General features: G+C 42.6%; 1 protein-coding gene across 1 annotated transcript in view; it reads left to right on the forward strand.

Annotated features, from left to right (window-relative positions):
- LOC148532415 (tyrosine 3-monooxygenase-like) overlaps positions 1 to 21,623 on the forward strand; it is a 54,670-nt gene that overhangs the window by 19,481 nt on the left and 13,566 nt on the right. The window contains exons 6-9 of the mRNA XM_088467867.1: positions 10,360 to 10,410; positions 11,050 to 11,195; positions 20,401 to 20,536; positions 20,748 to 20,817. Coding sequence (XP_088323993.1) covers positions 10,360 to 10,410; positions 11,050 to 11,195; positions 20,401 to 20,536; positions 20,748 to 20,817 — 403 coding nt within the window. The remainder of the gene's footprint in view (positions 1 to 10,359; positions 10,411 to 11,049; positions 11,196 to 20,400; positions 20,537 to 20,747; positions 20,818 to 21,623) is intronic.

The following is a 21,623-nucleotide window of genomic DNA, read 5'->3' on the forward strand; positions in this document are numbered from 1 at the left end:
TGGAGAAGTCTGATGCTGATTAGTGCTGAAGTTATTTAACTGGAGTATAGCACACAGACAAGTACTAAAGAAATCACTGTAGAAATCAGACACTGATTAGCACTGGAAGGAGTCAATGGAAATAAATAGCATAAGCCAGGAGCAAATCCAGAAACTAGGATACACACTGGTAGGAAAGAAAGTGGAACCTGGAAAGCTGCAGCAGCTAGTAATCACTGGAAGTAGCAAAGCTGAACAGCAGCTTCCTGTTCCTGGAGTCAGATTAAGTACCCTTAGGTAGTTGGTCATTGGATCAGAAGATCAGCTGAGTGACCACAGGACTACCATTGGGAGAGACTAGTCAGGTGATACAGACTAACATGGCTGCACCCATTACTTCCACCGTGGGAACCAGGACACATGCATGGAAGCCCTAGCAGATCCTGGGGAGAATACTCAGCCCACCACTCACCTACACCCCTGGTGACTGAACACCTAAACTCAAGGACGCCGGCACAGTGGTGAGTAGCGGCCGATCCCAGGCGGCATCCTGACAGTACCCTCCCTTTAGGGTGTACTCCGGACACCTAGGAAGTGCATACAAAATTCCTTCCAGACAAAATTTAGGAACTCAAAATTTAAGACATCAAAAAACTGAAAAAACTTCTTAAATCTTGATCGACCCTTTTCAGATATCTTCCTAACTATCGTATCACTGCAAAGGGAACTTTCCTCACCTAGGAAATCCATAGTAACACCAGTATGAGAACCTTATTCTAGAAATAAAGTACATAAAGACTTGGTACGTGGAACTGTAGATTTACCAATCTTTATTTGATATCTAGTATGACAAGATTAATTTTTCTTCCGGATAATCGTAGTTCTCATGGGTAATACTTGGGAGTATTGTTATGTACAGGATCAAATTCGGACTCAGTGTCCGTATCCAAAGGAAGAATGGAAGAGTTAATATGACTTGGAAACCCAGAGAATTTGGTAGATGAGCAGAGGGAAGCATAACTAATTCTGATGGTATCCCGTTGTTGGTCTCTAATAGTTCTTTGAGTCTTTTTTCCCCTCTGTACTGATTAATCTTGCTCCATATAGTTATAAGAAGGAAGTAAAGCTGTGTACCTGAGTTTAATGTCTGAGGGTGGTAAATTGAAGCTAGAGACTTTAACAGCGACCCATCAGAATGGGTAGAAACCAATGACAGGGTTGAATTAGTGTTATGCAACCCGTCGTTCTCAAAGAAGATATGCTTGGGAAATGATTCCTTGCTGGGCAAGGAGTACATTAATTTAAACAAACCTTCCACATCAATAATCTTGATCCCAAGACACTCTGCCTTCTACCTTTTGGATTCATCATGTCATGGCTCATGATGAGGTGGTTGGTTTCCTTGCTAATATTTTCAGTAACTTTTCCCCCAACACACTCTATTAACAATTTGTTATTTTTTCCCAAAGAGTCCCAAGACCCCAATGATCACAAATGTCAGACCTTCCATGTATATATCAACTCCCTGGGAAGTTTGCCTGACGTCAAGAGCTTTAGGACTAGACTTAAGAAAAATTGGAGCTTGTGAAGCACATTCAAGAGTAAAAAAAAGAAGAATTCCCAACTGGGATGGATAAGCCACTTGATGCTTCCTCCTGAGGTTTAACACTGGAAACTCTCTCCTGGGCCATGAAACTTGAAACGCCCTCCTGGGGTATGACACTTGAAATCCCCTCCTGTAAAATGGCACTTGGAACCCCCTCCTGGTGTATAACACCAGAAGACCCTTCCTGGGACATAAAACTTGAAATTCCACCTGGGGAGTGGCACTTGAAATCCCTTCCTGGGGAATGGCACTTGGAACCCCCTCCTGGGATATAACACTTGAACTCCCCTCCTGGGGAATGGCACTTGGAACCCCCTCCTGGGGTATAACACCTGAAGACCCCTCCTGGTGCATGAAATTTGAAATCCCCTCCTGGGGAATGGCACTTGGAACTCTCTCATGGGATATAACACCTCCTCCTGGGGTATGATGCCAGAAGACCCCTTCTGGGGTATAACAGCTGAAGACCTTCCTGGGGTATGACACTAGAAAACCCCTCCTGGGGTATGACACCAAAAAAAACCCTCCTGGGGTATGAAACTTGAAACCCCCTCCTGGGGTGCAAAACTTGAAACCCCCTCCTGGGGTACGAAACATGAAACCCCCTCCTGGGGTATGAAACTTGAAACCCCCTCACAGGGTTCAAAACTTGAAACCCCTTTCTGGGGCATGAAACTCAAATTAAATTTGACGGCACAGATGATCCTTTCTGAAATTGATCCTTGCCGGTAACTAGCATGGTGGCACACTTGAGAAGTGGCTTACAGAAATTCACAACTGCCTCAACAGTGTACAAATTTAGGAACAGAGTACACCACCTGGCGCTGAGGACTCAGACACGTCTCCTGAAGTTAAGACAGAGTCTTCTTCTGAAGGTAATGGCCAAGATGCCTCCTCTGAGGTTGCTAAATCAAATGCCCTCTCCCGGCTGCAGACTGAAGTGTCCCACTAGGACGAGGAGAACCCAGGCTGAGAGTAGAACCCACATAATTCGGATTGAGACCGAAACAAACGGAATGTGATGTTTCTCTAACTTTAGGAGGTTGGAATATTCTCCCTAAACTCCCTAGTCAAGGGTAGAAGCATCTTGTAACAGGACCCCAATCAAAACCTTGAACCTTGTTTTGTATGGTAGATGTTAACCCTTTGCTCGGAGCTGAGGGAACTGAAGCCGCAGATGACTGGGTACAGGAACTGTAGTAATGGACATTGGAAGTCTTACACTTGTTATCAACTTTTGGTTGGCAAAGGAGACAGTCCTCAATAAAGTGATCAGCACTTCCGCAGTATAAACAGAGTTGTAACTCACGGCACCGCAGACATTCATCCTCAGTAAGCTTAGGGCGTGGGTAACTACGATGTCTCACTTTATCTTGCATGAAAGAAATTTTGGTCAAATCAGGGGCAGCACCAGAAAACTTGGAAGAAATTAGAAAACATTTAAGGAGAAGACTTTGAAGTTGTTCTAGAAGTTGATAGAAAACAGTTAGAGGTTCAGATGTTAAGTAGCTGGAAGGTCAGAGGACTACTGAGAGGTTAGTTGATACACTCAGGAAGAAATTATTTGGTAGAAGTCAATGATACTCGAGAATGAAGCTTTAGAGAAATAGACACAAGAGATTTTACTAGCTGAACTTGAGACGGAACTGGAGTCAAAGTAGCAAGAACTGAATGAATGATTTTTAGTTAAGTGAAAGCTTCTTTCAACTGTTGTCCTATGAGTTGCTGGGCTGCACCCATTGAAGAAGTATGTCTTGAAAACCGCTTCATCCTGGAACCCGACGGCTTGCATGTTTTTGGGCTGTTCAAACTGTCACGGTCTGCTACAAGGGATTCCTCAGTTAGAGGATTGGGAGCTGGAAGGCTAGGGTGGCTAGAAAGCAACTGATAGTGTGTCAGTAATAATGTTCTCTTTATTGGTCAAACACAGGTGTTGGCTCGACCTGACCAGATGGTCTTCACCAGTGAATCCTCCTATTGGGATTTGGGTTTTGCGTCACCAAGTGAGCAGGTCGCAGCCCTCTGGTCAGGTACCTGGGAGTGACAAGGAGACAGGGTGATGACACTTGAAATAAGATGACTAAGGGCCTGCGTACGCCGTGTAATGATATGGAGCAAAGATGAGTACGCAGGATAATGAATCCAGACAATACTGTGAGTTCATACACTTTACTACAAATAAAGGTACCTTGAAACATGAAAGCACTGGAGATCCCAGCAAGGGCTTGCACTAGAGAGTATCTCTGGTGATTCAGACACAGGACTGGTACAGACAAGTGGCACTAGGAGTCAGTACTCAAATGCTGTACTGAGCACACATGCTGGTGATCCAGATGCAGGACTGTGCAGGAGAATGGCACTAGGAGTCAGTACACGGATGCTGTACTTTGTATGCACGCTGGTGATCCAGATGCAGGACTGGTGCAGTAGAATTACACTAGGTGGTATATTTATTAAAGTGCGGATTTTTAGAAGTTGAGATGTTGCCCATAGCAACCAATCATATTCTAATTAACATTTATCTAGCACCTTCTAGAAGATAATAGCTAGAATCTGATTGGTTGCTATAGGCAACATCTCCACTTCTAAAAAATGCCACTTTAGTAAATATAGCCCTAGGAGTCGGTACACGGATGCTGTACTGAGGGTCTGATTCAGGAGTGCACGCTAGTGTACTGCTGAATGCAGATTCTTGATGTTTGAGAATCTGCACAGGCACCAGACCCATTCTGCGCATGTGCAGAACAGGTCTGCGAGTATGCTTGCAAACTGGCAGCAGCCTGACAGTGATTGACTGTCTGCTGCTGTTTTGGGGCAGCGACAGCCTCTGTTACCCAAAACGGAGGCATGTCTGCATCGTTGGGAGGGAGGGAAGAGGCCAGGATCTCCGTCAGGTAACGGAGATTTCCTGGCCTCTTCCTGTAAACTGCGGCAGCCAGTTGCGGGACCCTATGGGCCACCGCAGCTGGCTGATGGTATGCAGATTAACCGATGCTGCGTTGAACAATGATACTGCATTGAACAATGCAGCTTGGCTAAGTAATGTACAGGGGAAGTGATGCCTTCTGTGCATTACCATATCTGCAAGGGTCGCAATTGCAAAGCTGCAGCTTTGCAATTACGATCCCTGCTGAATCAGCCCCTAAGTACACATGCTGGTGATCCACACGCAGATTACCACTGAAGCTTATAACTAGACAGGTGCTGAAGTAATCACTGGCGAAGTCTGATGCTGATTAGCACTGTAAGGAGTCAATGGAAACAAACTGCATAAAGCCAAGAGGAAATCCAGGACACTAGGATATAACACTAGTAGGAAAGAACGTGGAACCTGGAAAGCTGCAACAGCTAGTAATCACTGGAAGTAGCAGAGTTGAACAGCAGCTTCCTGTTCCTGGAGTCAGATTAAGTACCCTTAGGTAGTTGGTCATTGGATCAGAAGATCAGCTGAGTAACCACAGGACTACCATTGGGAGAGACTAGTCAGGTGATACAGACTAGCATGGCTGCTCCCATTACCACCACCGTGGGAACCAGGACACACAATGGAAGCCCTAGCAGATCCTGGGGAGAATACTCAGCCCACCACTCACCTCCGTCCTCAGCGGCTGAACACCTAAACTCAAGGATGACCGGCACAGTGGTGAGTAGCGGCCGATCCCAGGCCGCATCCTGACAATACCCCCCCTTTAGGGTGGACTCCGGACACCTAGGAGAGACTAGTCATGTGATACATGTGATACAGACTAACATGGCTGCACCCATGACCGCAACCGTGGGAACCAGGACACACACATACTCAGCCAACCACTCACCTCTGCCCCCGGTGACTGAACACCTAAGTTCAAGGACGCCGGCACAGTGGTGAGTAGCGGCCGATCCCAGGCCTCATCCTGACAAGCTGTCTCCAGGTTTAAAACATATGTACACTCCTAAACAGCAAAACCTGCTCAAAGTGGGCATCTCAGGTCTTTGCACATTTATACACACACTTGTAAACCAGGGAAATGGCTGATACCAACAACATTAGCATAAAGTCGTAGATGTGACTACAGTAAAAAGCCCTAAAGTGATCGCAGAAGTATATGACTCATAATTTGTGTTTTTCACGATTACCATTTACAATTAAATATATTGCCAGGACCACATACACTACACAGGAGTTTGTTGGGACAAAAACATGACTTGACCACTCTCGCTAAATGATTCATGACATAAAGGGATACATAAAAACAAAGAGGTTATATATATAAAATCAAATATCCTGACTCAATGACTCATCAACGCCCAACCCAAAGCCCTGGATCTAGAAACAGGGAAATTGGGCAGAAGATGCTTTCCATGACATAGGTGCCCACTAAGAAGGGATTTTTCAAAATTTGACTCCTAAGGGGGTGAAAAGGGATAAAATGTTTCCTGCCCCTGTGCAATGTCCTGACTGACAGAGTCATCAATTCTCATCGCAAACCCAAGGACCTAGTCATATGAATTTCAGGGAGTATATTCCTTCCGTGACCTAACCACACACTAAGCAGAGATTTTTCGAAATTTGACTACTTAAGGGGCTGAAAAGTGTCAAAATGTTTCCTCTCATATAATATAGAAACATACAGTTAATCATAAATATCATACCAAACCCAATTCATGTACAAAGCCGTTAAAGGCACATGCCCCCATGTAGTCAGGAAGCCGATGGTCTAAATGCTGACCGCCGGCTTCCTGACTGTCAAGTCCTGACAAGGTACTACTGACAGGCGTTGAAAACCCGACACCTGTCATTAGATCTACAGTCAGAAAGCCGGCGGTCAGCATTTCGACCATCGGCTTCCTGACTACATAGGGGCATGTGCCTTTAACGGCTTTGTACATGATTAGGTTTAGGCACATAGAGGGGTTAGGGTTAGGGTTAGGCACTAGGAGGGGAGGTTGGGGTTAGGCACCCCTAAGAGAGAGTCAGGGTTAGGGTAGGGAGTAGGGTTAGCAGCACTTACCTTAATTAGCGATCCGGATCTTCACCCCTGCCGGGCTTCCGCTGTCGGAATTTGAACTGGCGGCCGGCGGTAATACCTACTACACCCCTCCCCAAGGGGCTTCTCTAGAGACAAAGGTTTCCTTTTGACTAATCTCACAGATACCCTAAACAGGGACTGTACCTAGGAAACTAGTCTAGTAAACATATGGACATGGTTGGTTTAGACTAAAATGCTACCTATTTTATCCTGGTTTTCCAAGTGGGAATGTTAGCAGTGTATGAAAAGGCTTTGGTACAAAAAAAAATGCAAGTTGCCAGAAAGAGAAAACTTACAGTACAAAACATTGCTGCTGTAAGTTAGGGCAGATAAGGAAAAGTATCTATTTTCTGAAAAGCTGTCATTGCAAAACTCAAACAAGAATAAAAAATAAAAAGTATTCCTATATTGGGGCACTCAAAAATGACAGCTTTTCGGAATAGATACTGATGGAGAGGAGGAATGATGAATTCCTCAGGTAATTAGGTAGAACTCCATGCGAGTTCTAAACCGAGTTACCTCCATCGATTTTTTTTTTTATTAATGATGAATAGGCCCCATAGTTATAAACACAGAATGTAGGCTGAGCTGGGAAACCTGGAAACTGAGACACTATTTATTGTGATGTGTCATTGTGAGGCATAGGGGTCTATTTACTAAGCAGTGTTAGGAGAAGTGAAAAGTGAAGAGTGAAAAGTGATAAGGTGCCAGCCAATCAGCTCCTGACTGTAATTTTTCAAACACAGCCTGTGAGATGGCAGTTCGGAGCTGATTGGCTCCACCTTATCACTTTTCACTCTTCACTTTGCACTTCTCCTAACACTGCTTAGTAAATAGACCCTATAGTGATGTGTCATTGCGAGGCATAGTGACGTGTCATAGTGATGTGTTATTGTGAGCAGGGGCGTATCTATAATGGGTGCAGGGTGTGCGGGGCACACGGGCCCCCGGGTCCAGGAGGGTCCCGCACCGCACTCCCTGCACCCATATTATTTAAAACTCACCTGTCCGTGGTCCCGCATCGGGTGTCAGTGCTGCACAGAACACCGGAAAATGGCCAAATTTTTCCGGTATTCTGCGCACGCGCAGTAGATTCTGGGCACACTCTAGTGCCCAGAGTCTCCTGCTTCTGTGGTGGCTGGCCACAGCAGAAGTTGGGTGCTGGCCGACAGGGAGAGAGAATGGGGCCCTGCATGGGGAATGCACACAGGCCCCCTCCTCTCTGCAATCTCTGACATCCCTGATTGTGAGGCATAGTGATGTGTCATAGTGATGTGTCATTGTGAGGCATAGTGATGTGTCATTGTGAGACATAGTGATGTGTCATTGTGAGGCATTAAGAAAAGGGCTGTGATACATTTTTCTCATGTAGCACATGGGCAAGGTAATAATTTAATTACAGACAATGGAATTAGACAATCTGGGAACTTTACTCTTTAAACCATGGAACGAGTGAATAAACACAACGAACGCCTTAATTCACATATTTTAAATGTCAAGAAGCTAAAAATCTGGGAGACACCCCTCCCTTGTTTCTGTGATGAAAGAATTCAGCCCGCCATATCAATGGAATATAGCTTTTGGTAACATGAAAGAGCATCTAATGAAGTATAAATAGCACACAATGTCTATACAATAACCCCTTGCATCCATCATAGAATTACTTTATACAATGTCTTAAATCGGCTACGGTATCAGATTTTGTTTGGTTCCATCATGTTTCTCTTTTGAATTATGTATTGTTGTAGATGAACATTTGATGCAAGTTCACTCCACATATAGGGGCACTTCAATTTGGAACAATGGGCGAGAGTTGCCAGCAGTCCTATAATATTGCTGGAAAGCCAGTTCTGTCTATAGTCAACTGTTCCCCATCCATGACCGCTTCATCTCCAACTCCTTGAATCTCCTAGCCATCACAAAATCCTGGATTTACCCATCTGACACCACCTCTCCTGCAGCTATCTCCTTTGGGGGCCTCACATTCTTTCACACTCCCTGGCCTAGAGGTTGCTACAGTGTTGGGATGCTTCTATCGTTTGGTCACTCCCACCTACTCTTACCTTCTAAACTCTCCATTTCATTATTTCCACTCAAAGCTCATATCAGTCGCCTCTTCCAACTTCCTCGAGTAGTTGCCTTTCTTCATCCCCCTGGACTTGACTCAATATTCCCTGATAACTTTGCTTCTTGGCTCCTAAACTTCAAATGGACTCTCAAGACCCCTTTCTTCCTCAAAGCTTTACAGCGCTCATCCTAACCCACTAACTCCCATGTTCCTTCCTTACAATCCAGCCCATCTGTGTCGCCTCTGTTTGCTTGCCCCTCCCCTTTAGAATGTAAGCTCTCACGAGCAGGGCCCTCTTCCCTCATGTGCTTCTCCTTCCCTTTGTTATACTTTAATTTACAACAGCACCTAACAATTGGTTGCTGACATCATGCTGCTTATTTAAGTGTTATGCTGCAATGTTTATAAATCATGTATTTGTCCTGTATTGTTTGTACTGTTAAACAAATGAGCACACAAGAAATAGTTATTATGTACTTTGTAAGGCAATGCGGAACCCTTGTGGCGCCATATAAATAAAGGATAATAATAATAATAATAATAATAATAATAATAATAATAATAATTGCAGAGCAGGATACAAGTTTTTTGTCACCCGGGGTAAAAACTTAGCTTGATGGGAAGAGGGCTCCCATAGAGAGCTTACAATCCTTAGGTCTAAAGGTGTAATATTAAAGTTTTTCATTACTGGTCAGCTCTACCTTTAGAGCAATATTACATTTATATGCTCAGTATTCTTTATAACTCAATTCAACTTCCTTATGTGAGTTAAAGTCAGATGTTTATTCCATTCAGAGAGTGAAAAGCCTGGTTCATTGCTGAAGTTAGTGTGCTTAATCTTACACAGGTGGCTTCTGAATCTTTATAGCATGTCTGGTCAATGTATCAGTATTGCCAGTCTGTTAGAATCGTGTCAAATACTATGCATTCCGAGAGTATTGTCAGTGTCACGTACCACTGGGACATCTGTTACATGGATGATGGCTAGGCTTAAATGATGCTACTGCACTTTGCACCTAGTTACAATAATATTTATATCTTTACATGAGAGCAAAAATGAACTCATACCAGAAGAACAAATAATATAATAGAAAAATTAAAATAACTATTTTAATAGCTATGAAGTAGTTTTCGCAGTATGAACCTTGATTTATTACTGTGCTAGTGTGAGGTTATAGTTGGCCCTGTTCTTAAGGGCAAGTTAACTTTTCTGGATTTTCAAAGCAGTACAGAGCAGTCAAACAGTAACCACTACCAGCTGTCCGTCCTTACTAGCCTGCCTGTGTAATGTCAGAGTGAGCAACACAAACAGCAAATATACTTTGCTCTGTAGAGTGCAATTTTTAATTGTGAAATACTCAAGCATTATACAGAGACTATTACTACTTTATCATATATTTATTTATATAGCGGTGGATAGAGAGAATATTTGACATTTATTTTAGTCCCTTCCTCATTGGAGTTTACAGTCTAAATAGCACTTAGAGGAAACCCACACAAACACGAGGAGAACATCCAAGCATTGGGCCACACAGCCATGTAGATGGGAATTGAACTCATGACCTTGGTGCTATGAGGCAGTAATGGTAACCACTATGCCACTGTGCTGCCTGGTATATTAGATGTATAAACCTAGGGTAGGGGGTGAGCTATGAAATGTTTGGAGGATTCATATCATGTTAATCTATTTATTTTAGTGGAGATGTTTTGCCAAGAGTTGAATACACAGCTGAAGAAACCGCCACTTGGTAAGCCAGGAATATATAATTGAAAAAAAACATATAAATGCTTGTACCATCTAACCACTTTCTACAGCAGAAGTTGGCATTATCTACCAGGGCCAAGCGCCGCTTGGTAAACTCTTACAATTTAGCTTTTGCAATCAAAACTGAGGGAAATTGCAGATAACTGCTGGAGATAACTGGGGAAGCTTAATGTTTGTGGGGATTTACGCCAAATGATTTCACTAAACATGTCCCAATGTGTTATACATTGACGTTAACCTGCAGAAAGTGCTGATGAAACAGAATGTAATGCATTTTGAATGGCTATGAAAATAGAGACCATAGTTATAGTAAACATATTTATAATGCTCACTGTTCTGTGGAAAGAAAGAGTGCTTATTCTTTTTTGGCCCATTTTTATAAAAAGCGTGATATATATCTATGTATGCGTTTACCACAGGGATAACTGACCACTTTATTTACAGCTGTCAAAGCTGCATTCACCATGTACAGTGAACACAGCACAAATCCCCAGTATGGCTGAGAGTTACTATGTGTATCATGTAATCTAAATTTCCCTTGTGTGTTTAAGACTAACGTATTTTGTTTAAAAAGTAGCTTGTTCTAGTGGTAAAATCTTAAACATGATTATTACACTTTTAGGAGTCAAGTCTACAAATCACTCAGCAGCCTCTATCCAAATTATGCTTGCAAGCAATACTTAGAAGCGTTTGAACAGCTGGAAAAATACTGTGGATTTACGGAAACTTCTATACCTCAGCTTCAGGATGTGTCCAATTTTTTAAAAGGTAGGTAGATTTTCACCTTAACGGAGCACTTCAGGTATGAATCAGATGGCCAATGTCCCATTTTATGTGGGTGCAGGATGTGAAGAAATATCAATTTGCTACAGTATTTTGATACCTCTTATTGGGGGGAAAAACAGTTAAACTGCACTTTTAGTGTCTCATTCAAGGAGAGGAAAATACTTTTTCCAACATTAACCATTTCAACAGGAGCATAACTAGAACTTTGTGGGCCCCATAGCAACATTTTGTGCCCTCCTACCACCCATGCTTCTAGAGAAACACCTCTCTCCAGAGAGCTCCACCTGAGTGGGCATGCCTAGTACTGTCTGGGTGTGTGCCTACTGACACCTATCACTTTTATGCATTAATATCCTTAAGTTTCTTCTTCGTCTTTACAACCCCTTATTTCAACATCATCTTACATCTTAGTGCCCTACTTAATTTTAAGCCCCCATGTTATATCTACAACTATGTATTTACCATTTTTAACTTACCTTATGGAATGGTGGCAATTCAGCTTGCACCTCCTCTGTCCATGTATTCACTGACACTGTTATAACCATGACAACATCAGTGGAGAGACACATGAAGGAGCCACCAGCGGATGTGTGGAACACTAGGAGTGTATCTCCCAGCAGCGTTTGGCACTGATGGCAATGTGAGCTGAGTGCAGGGGAGGTGGGCCACCTAAGCCTCTAGGCCCCATAGCAGTCCTAACAGTCTGAGCAATTGTCAAACTTTAAATCCAGAGTTAGTCCTTTTTAAGGTGACCATATATATTAACTGTGTTTGCATGCAAGGGTGTAACTAGAACTTTCTGGGCCACATAGCAAGATCTTAAAAGCCCCCCCCCAGAGGTAAAAAAAAATACATTTGCCAGCTGTCCTGCTCGGCTGCCGGAGAGGTCGCTGCTGCACGCTCCTCTCCCTGCTGTGCTGCCGCGGGCTCAGGCTGTTCCTCTGGCGGCTGCCGCACCCCCTGAGGCATCTTCATCCAACCTGACTGACCTCAAGTCTGACTGACCTCCCGCGACTCTGCCATTACAGCCGCTCCACTGCTGCTAGTTGGATGCCGATTGCCCCGGTTGGTGTCCTGCGCAGTTCCCCTCACTCTAGAGTCACTCAGACCACTAGCTAAGCCTCTCCCAGTGTCCCACATTCCAGCAGCTTATACAGCTTATACAGTAACCTTCTGCTGACCCTGTGGAGCTGACCCTATCAGCCCAGCAAGCAATGATGAGCCAAATGTTGGGTTATTAACTCATCACTGTGCCCTCCGGTGGTGTAGACCCCCTCCATTTTTTTTATTGTTCTGCATACCTCTAAACCCAAGTCCCCTAATATTGTTACATCTCTAATCCATTTGATATCTGATACTATCTGTTTGATATCACCATGAATAGATCAAACACAAATTCCAGAAAGTGTACTGGTGGAGATATTACTCAACATTTTTCTAAAGGGGACAAGACCTCAGCGATTACTGACCCTCCTTCTCCTCGTCTCTCTCAAGCGGAAGGTGACGACACACCCTCTCCAGCTCCTTCTACCAAAGAGGACATCATGGCGCTTAGATCTCTCATCACATCTCAAGGATTCTTTGGAAACTAAATTGGACAAGGCGGTCTTGTCTATTAAATCTGATTTGACCTCCTTGTCCACCAGAACCTCTAAATTGGAGTCCCGCCAAGATGCCCTTCAAAAACTCCAAAATGAGACCCACAGAGACCTAGATCATATCATTCAAGACCTCACTGATCTCTGTACTAAAAATGAGGATCTAGAGAATCGAGAACGGAGGAATAATCTACGTATCCGCAACATTCCGGAAATGATATTCCAAACTGACCTAGAGCCTTACCTCCATAAACTATTCTCTCATATCCTTCCAGATTCAGGTCTTACACAAATACCAGTGGAAAGAGCGCATCGTGCTCTTAGGCCTAAACCTCATGATGGTGATCGTCCTAGAGATGTAATCATTCAATTTTTGAGCTTTAAAGATAAAGAAAAAATTTTGGCCCCAACACGTGACAAGCCGTATGTTTTATATGACGATACTAAACTTCAATTTTCAACTTAGCACCTATTACAATTCTGAAACGCAGAGAACTTCAAGACCTGACAACTGCTCTTCGCAACCGTGGGATCCGTTACAGATGGGGTTTCCCCTTTAAATTGCTAATTAATTTTAATGGTAAAACAGTGATCATTCGGGACCCTAGAGAAGGTAAAGATTTCCTCTCCCATCTAGAGGATGCTGGCCCTCCCTCCACGTTGGCAGATCCTTAATAAGTCGTGATAATTCTGTTGTCTAGCCATTCTACAGTTAGATATACTTGTTATCTCCCAGGTTTTAAAATGCATGTTCCTGTCATGGATATTGTTTACCAAGTTCATATACAAATGATAATATTCGCTCAAATTTCTAAATCTGCAGTTTAGCTGATCTCTCATTCTAACTTAGCCACTTGATACATCTTCTACTATTTATATTGTATTTGTGTACTATGTCAAATTTGTAATGTTATATTTCTGATGAATCAAATTTCATCGGAGGCCCCTAAAATGATTTATTTCCGTGCACTATGTTTCTACGGGAACTCTTAACTATCTCCATAAATGTTTGAGAATCATTTCTGGTGCAATCCACCTATCCTTTTTGGGGCCTCCGACGAACTTTATAGGATTACTTTCATGCTATTTGTTATGTTGCACATGTTCTAGATGTTTATATGTTCATCCTTTCTCCCAAAATACATTTTATTTTTTATTTTTTTCCCTCTTTTTCTTTCTTTCTTCTCCCTTTTTTCCCCCAAGTGTTAACACACTACCGGAGGGTCATATCTCCTTGACTCCTTCCATCACCACCTTTCCATCTGTTCTACATATCATCCTATAGGAAGCAGATCTAATTTTTTCTGCTTCCTTTTTCGGACTTAGCAGTCCCGATTTCCATGTGAGTTTTTTCTCTGCTGGTCAAGAGGAACTCCCACCCTCTTCCCTTCCCTTCTACAACCCTCCTTTCTACCCTTTGCGAGCCGGGGTCATTACATTTTCTTTATTTTATTTCATTTAATTTTTTTTTTTTTTCTTTCCTCTTTCTTTTTTTACTTCTTCTAATTATGTCTCTAAACATTATTTCTATGAATACTAAAGGTCTCAACGCCCCTCAGAAACGGTCCCTGCTTTTCTGTTCTCTTCGAACACTTAAAGCAGGGATCGTTCTATTACAGGAAACACATTTCAAAGCTTCATCTCACCCAACGCTGCATTCTAAACAATTTCCAACTGCCTTTTATTCCTCTAGTCAAACTAAACATAATGGAGTTTCGATACTAATTAGCAACAAAATCCCTTTTATTCTGAACTCTGTCCATACAGACTCAGATGGACGATATATTAGGTAGGCTAAGTCATTTGGAGTGCACAATAGCAAATGTATATGCCCCTAACTCTGGACAAATCTCATTCTTTAACTCTTTCTTTTCAAAACTGAACAAATATAGAAAGGGTTGCCTCATTGTAGGAGGAGATTTTAACGCTATACTTAATTATGAACTTGACAAATCCTCTGTTTCTACCACCTCACGAATATTTTCACTGACTCGCTCTCTAAATAAACATCTTATACAATCGGGCCTCTATGACACTTGGCGCGCTCTAAACCCTACAAACCGTGACTATACCTTTTTTTCGATGCCCCACCAATCCTATTCAAGGATCGACCTTATTCTTTGTTGTACATCAGCATCCAAACATTTGTCCGATTCATCTATATCCCCCAACTCTTGGTCAGACCACTCTATTGTCACCTCTTCATTTAATTTTTTTGATTTACCACCATCCCGCCCTCCATGGCGCTTAAATGAAACCCTGTTGAAAATCCCAAAATTTCAAGAGAAGATCAAGCATGCCTTAACGGATTATTTCCTCCTAAATACTACAAACTCTACATGTTCCCTTTTAGAATGGGAGGCTCATAAAGCTGTCATTCGTGGACAAATAATTATCTATGCCTCTTTTAGAAATAAGGAACGTAGAATCCAGTTGACCTCACTCACTGTAGAGGTTCATCGCCTGGAAACCGCTCATAAGCATAGTCCCTCTCGCTCCCTTTATGCTCAACTGATTTCAGCCAGAGCATCTCTCAATGCACTTCTAGCTGACAAAACTGAACAATCTCTTCGGTGGCTCAATCAAAAATTTTATGATAAAAGTAACAAAGCGGACACATTATTGGCCAACAGACTGAAAGCTAGAAAGGCTAGGACAGCCGTACCTGTGCTGAGAGATGACCATGGTATCTCTCAATACAATCCCACCACCATCAACTCGCTGTTTAAAACCTATTACGAGCGTCTTTATAATCTTCCTATACCATCCCCCTCGCTCGCTACAAATGACTCTACAACCTCAAATTATTTAGCTTCTTGTAACCTCCCACATATAGATTCTAAGACTTCTGCTGACTTAAATAAATCTTTCTCTGAAGAAGAGATCATTTTAGCCCTTAAAACACAAAAGTCTTCTAAGGCTCCAGGCCCAGATGGACTCCCAATGTCCTATTACAAGACCTTCCAATCCTCTCTGATTCCCCATTTAACTAAGGTCTTTAACCAAATTTGTGAGGGAGCCCCATTCCACTCAGACACAACTAAAGCCACCATTACAGTAATACCAAAGCCTAACAAGGACCCCCTTTTAGTTTCTAACTATTGTCCTATCTCACTGCTCAACACTGACTTGAAATTTTTTGCTAAGGTACTTGCTAATAGATTAAACCCACTTCTACCCACTCTGATACACCCCGATCAGGTGGGCTTTGTCCCGTCCAGGCAGGTATTAGACAACACCAGACGTACTATTGATTTAATCCATCACATTAATATTCATAAAACTCCCTCTCTGGTGCTTGCTTTGGACGCGGAGAAGGCCTTTGACAGGATCTCATGGCCGTTCATGTTTCAAACACTACACCATTTCGGATTTCATGGGAAATTTCTTCAGCTATTCAAGCTTTATATCACAACCCTTCCGCTTCTGTCTCAGCTGGCGGCTTACTCTCCGATCCCTTTTCCATTACTAATGGGACTAGACAAGGGTGCCCACTGTCGCCCCTTATATTTGCACTTATTATCGAGCCCTTGGCTAGTCGCATACGGGCTAACCCCGATATAGCTGGAGTTATGATCCAGCAATCTCACTATACTCTTTCTTTATTCGCTGATGATGTACTCCTTACACTGACCCGCCCACTTACATCCCTGCCTAACTTATTTCATGAACTTACTCTCTATGGCAATCTATCGGGTTATAAGATTAACCATGCTAAATCTGAAGCTCTTCCTCTTCATTTAACAGAAGGCATGAGATCACTGTTACAAGCAAATTTTAATTTTACATGGCGGAGAGATTCCCTTAAATATCTTGGGGTTCTCATAACGAAACGATACGAATCCCTCTACAAGTCCAATTATCTTCCCCTTATTAGATTTATTCACAGAGACCTACAACAATGGAATACATATTTCCTCTCCTGGATAGGCCGTATAAACGCGATAAAAATGAATATTCTTCCCAAATTATTATATTTATTTCAGACCCTTCCAGTATCTATCCCTATCTCTACTCTTAACTTTCTCCAGTCCACACTTTGTAATTTTATTTGGAACAACAAAAAACCCAGAATTCGCTGAGAAATACTCGCTAAACACTCATCGATGGGAGGTTTGGGGGTGCCCATCCTACGCCAATACTATAATGCCACTCGACTTAGCCAGATGATTGCTTGGCACTCCTCTGGTCACACAAAATGGTGGGTGGATTTAGAAAATGAGCTGATAGGCTCGTATCCAGTTTCTGATTTACCATAGCTCCTTCGCAAACACAGACCCGGCTCAATGCTTCTGGCCCCAATTGTCTTGCTAACCCTCAACAATTGGGATTTTCTCAACAAAAAATTCACTCTCTCTTCTCAACCTTCACCTCTGACTCCTATATGGAACAACCCCACATTCCCCCCAGGCCTTTCCCAAGCTATGGCCCGCCCTTGGCAAACTGCTGGCATTACTAGACTCCATCATATAGTAGGGTCATCTTCTCCTACATCATTTGTAGAAATTCATGAAAAACATGGAATTCCTAACTCCCTCCATTATCAATATTTACAAATTCGTTGTTTTGCCACATAATCCTTTAGCGCCCTCACTTCACCTACCCTTACATATTTGGAAAGATTCTGTATCTACAGACCAAATGAAAGAGGGATTATTTCACAACTTTATCACTCAATTTTAACACGGCAGTCTCCCCCACTTGAGGCACACGAACAGGCCTGGGAATGTGATTTAGGTTTGACCCTAGATGAAGATACCTGGGTTAATATACGCTTAGCAGTCTCTAAGTGTTCCATTAGTGTAGCCATAACAGAGAATTCTTATAAAATATACGCCAGATGGTATATGGTTCCGGAACGGCTCAATCGAATTTATCCCTCTGTTTCTAATCTTTGTTGGAGGGGATGTGGCCAGCAAGGATCATTTATACATATATGGTGGTCCTGCCCTTTAATTATTCCTTTTTGGGACATGGTACGCTCTCTAATTTCCCGAAATGTTAACCTCCCGACCTCTCTTTCTCCCATTAACTTGTTAATGTGCGCTCCAATTGACAATGTCCCTAACCCTTCTAACAAAATGGTCCTTCATATCTCTTGCGCAGCCAAATACCAAATTGCTCGCAACTGGAAGTCTCCAAATATCCCTACCCAGCAGGAACTTCTGAATAGAATTTGGTATATAGCAAAAATGGAATATATTACTAGTTTACAAAACAACACGGTTAATAAATTCCACTCTATTTGGAATCACTGGTACTCCTATCACAAAACTCCGCTTCCAGGTCTAGGATGATCCCTTCTCTGTTTATCCATATTGGACTACTATCTTATTTATTTCAATTTTTTTTTTTTTTCTTCTATACCCCGACTCGCACCCCCCCTTTTTCTTTTTCCTCCACCGCTTCCCTCTTATCCCACTCTTTATCCAACCCAAACTACTGTTTTGATCTCTTCTGTACACAGTTTGTGTATTAGTTTAACCGTTTTTACAAAATTCTCCACAAAGGCTATTATAGTATCATTACTATATGTGAATTTTTATTTATTTATTTAATTATTTTTATGTAATGTACAATGTTTTGTCATCTGTTTTCTATTTGTACTGTTTTGGTACCTCCCAAGATAGTAATTTTGTCAACTTATTGTTTATTCAATTTTTGTTCAATAAACGAATACAAAAAAAAAAAAATACATTTGCCCCGACACAGAGTCTATTCACATTAGAGCCCATTCAAGTTATGCCTCACAGTAGTACCCCTTATACACATTATTCTGTGCAGTAGTAGTGCCCCTTATACATTATGCCATACAGTAATGTCCCTTATACATTATACCACACAGCAATGCCCTTTACAGATTATGCCACATAGTAGTAATGCCCCATATAACACATTATTCCACACAATAGTAGTGCCCCTTACACATTATGCCTCTCCCAGCAACTCACCTCTGCGTGTCCCTCCCGCAGCCTCTCGCCTCCTTCTGTGTGCTATCAGCAGCCAGCAAGTGTGGATTTGGGGCTGGGCCACCAACTAATTACAGCTGGTGCACCCGCAGGCAGCAGCAGACATGGACAGACAGCATCGACACAATTTGAATCTGGCATTGGTCGTGTGCCAATCAGAGCTCACGGATTGGCAGCCAATCAGAAGCTGACACTATTGATGGGCTGGTGGTCCGCCAGCTCTGATTGCGTCGTGACTGGTGGCCCTGTCTCTCCATGTCTGTCTGCCGGTGTGCCAGCTGTAATCAGCTGACGGGCCGGCACCAAATCAACACAGCTGACACCCGGGCCCCGTCGGCGGTCCTGACTGGACCGTCCCACTTTGTGTGAGTGACTGGGTGTAGGGCCATAGAGGCAGCTCAGGTAATATAGCAGCTGCACTCTTTGAAGCCACGGTAGTTACGCCACTTTTTGCATGCAGGTTAGTAAACAGTGGGGTTCTTTACAGGATCAATGGAATGGGGTTATAAGCGAGGACAATGTAAACAATAAAAGGCTGCAAGTGTACTTCAGGGTTCAATCTTCACCCCAACTTTCATTGCCAGTGCTGCGTGCACAGAATGATGATGCTTGAAACTTTAAGGGCCAGTGGCGGTGGAGAATTGGGCATGGGATTAAGGACCTCATTCAGAGCCGGTCGCTCAGAGAGTGCGGTCGGTCTGAATGAGGGGAGGACCTCTTGAATTTTCAAGACGTCCTCCTTTGCGGTGGTAAGGCTGTGGGTTAACACCCACAGCCTTACGACCGCCTAAGGTGATGGTCGCGATGGTCAAGACCATCGCGACCATTGGGGCTTACGACGAGACCCTAGGGTACGGTCTCCCTTGTTGTAAGCCCCGGAGAGCTTTCGGCTCTGTCTGAGCCGGAAGCTCTCCACTGACATCACTAGTGATGTCAGTGGGGCCGCCCCCAAACGGTAGGCGTTTGGGCTGCCACCCCCCCGACCCGCCTTCCAAACGGGGCGAGCTGTCAATCAACATCGACAGCTCGTCCCCTTTGGATCGAGACCTGATACGACCGGCGCTGCCGGTCGTAGCGGGTCTCACGAATGCGCACGGCGGCGCTGGCACCATCGTGCACATGCTCTGTGGGGGGCCATCGACCCGAGCGCATCGGCGCTAACGACTGGGTCTGAATGACCCCCTAAATGCGATATGGTACTCAGTATGGATGCATAATAGTACATAAGCTTAGATGGAGATTATGGCTTCCTGAGTTTGCAACTGAAATGGAACGTTTCTCATCTCTTATGCAAGGAAATATAAAACATTTTGTATGTTGTTATAAGCACCTTAGAAAACAATTTTAAAATATTAAGCATTATTATATCTACCAAGGTAAATACCATTTATTTTGACTTTTTGCATCCAAACATTTGCATTTTAAAAAATGAAAATGAAATTTGTAATCCTTGCTTTTGTGTATGGTTCACTCACTAACAAGTCAACTCAACCCAATCTCATAGTGAATTGTAACCTACCTTTCCTTAGTAGCACAGAGTATTCACATGAAAAAGAAATCACTAAATATTAGGCTTTTTAGAATCTCACAGTATAACAGCTTTTTGTCTGTACTATATAGAAAGAACTGGGTTCAAACTGAGACCTGCCGTCGGTTTGCTCTCTGCGCGAGATTTCCTGGCATGTCTAGCTTTCCGGGTATTCCCAAGTACCCAATACCTGAGACATCCTTCAGCTGCCATGCATTCACCAGAACCGTGAGTACAATTCCCTGCAAACGTTATTGCCTAGTGCTGTGTTCTTGCATTGTTACATAATTAACAACATTGAAAAAAAGGCCCATCATGTCCAGCATTTCATAAATCTAAATGTCTTGCATTACAAACATTGTATACGGCATAGTAACACTGCTTGTCTCTCAATTAAATATTTTGTTTAATTATGATATACCATCTATTATTTCATAAGTGACTGCTGCCATGAACTCCTGGGCCACATCCCAATGCTTGCTGATAAAGAATTTGCCCAGTTCTCACAGGTAAAATATAATTTTAAAATGAATGTGTGCATAATATTTGGCACATTAATATCAGATAAACACATGTCAAACTTTTTTGAAAAAAAAAAAGAAAAGAAAATTGCACATGTTTAATTATAATTTCAATGAACAGACAAATATATCTGAAATTAGCACCAAAAAAAATCACCTACGACAACCTGGGAATAAAATACTGAAACCAATATTGACTCTCAAAATATAAATTTAATTTAAAATGCAATTAATTATTTATAAAGATCATAAAAATAATTGGTAAGGAAATAAATATATTTCAGTAGTCAGTCAGTCCAAAGATGGCGATATTGTTAAATAAAGGGAGATAAGATAATCAGCATATAGATTTCTACATGCTGGAAGTAGGCGTCAGCGTGACACATATAACCAATGGTGATACAGCAAGAAGGTCATACCAGTGGTTACACAGGTTGAATAAATGCAGCCAGGTGGAATGAACACCATATGGTTGTAGTATTTGTAGGAGATGGTTTTGGGTGGTGCCAGTATACAGTTGACAAAGAGGACACAATAGTTCCTGTAGCTGTATTAGTAACTAGGCTGATTATGAATTTGCTATAGAAAGAATGGGTATAATATGTCCTCTGCTGGGCACTTCAAGATAATCCATATTACTCAAGAACACAACAAAAATGGAGGTGAAAAGAAACAGAACTCTGAAATGCATTTCTCCATCTTAAACCAGTGATCCTTAAACTTGGGAACTGATTCGGACCCGTTCGCTCGTAGCTGGCCGATTGTCACTTTCTGCGCATGCGTACGCATCGCAG

This window comes from Taudactylus pleione, unplaced genomic scaffold, assembly GCF_031769625.1.
Source record: "Taudactylus pleione unplaced genomic scaffold, aTauple2 ptg000077l, whole genome shotgun sequence".
NCBI classification, from domain to species: domain Eukaryota; kingdom Metazoa; phylum Chordata; class Amphibia; order Anura; family Myobatrachidae; genus Taudactylus; species Taudactylus pleione.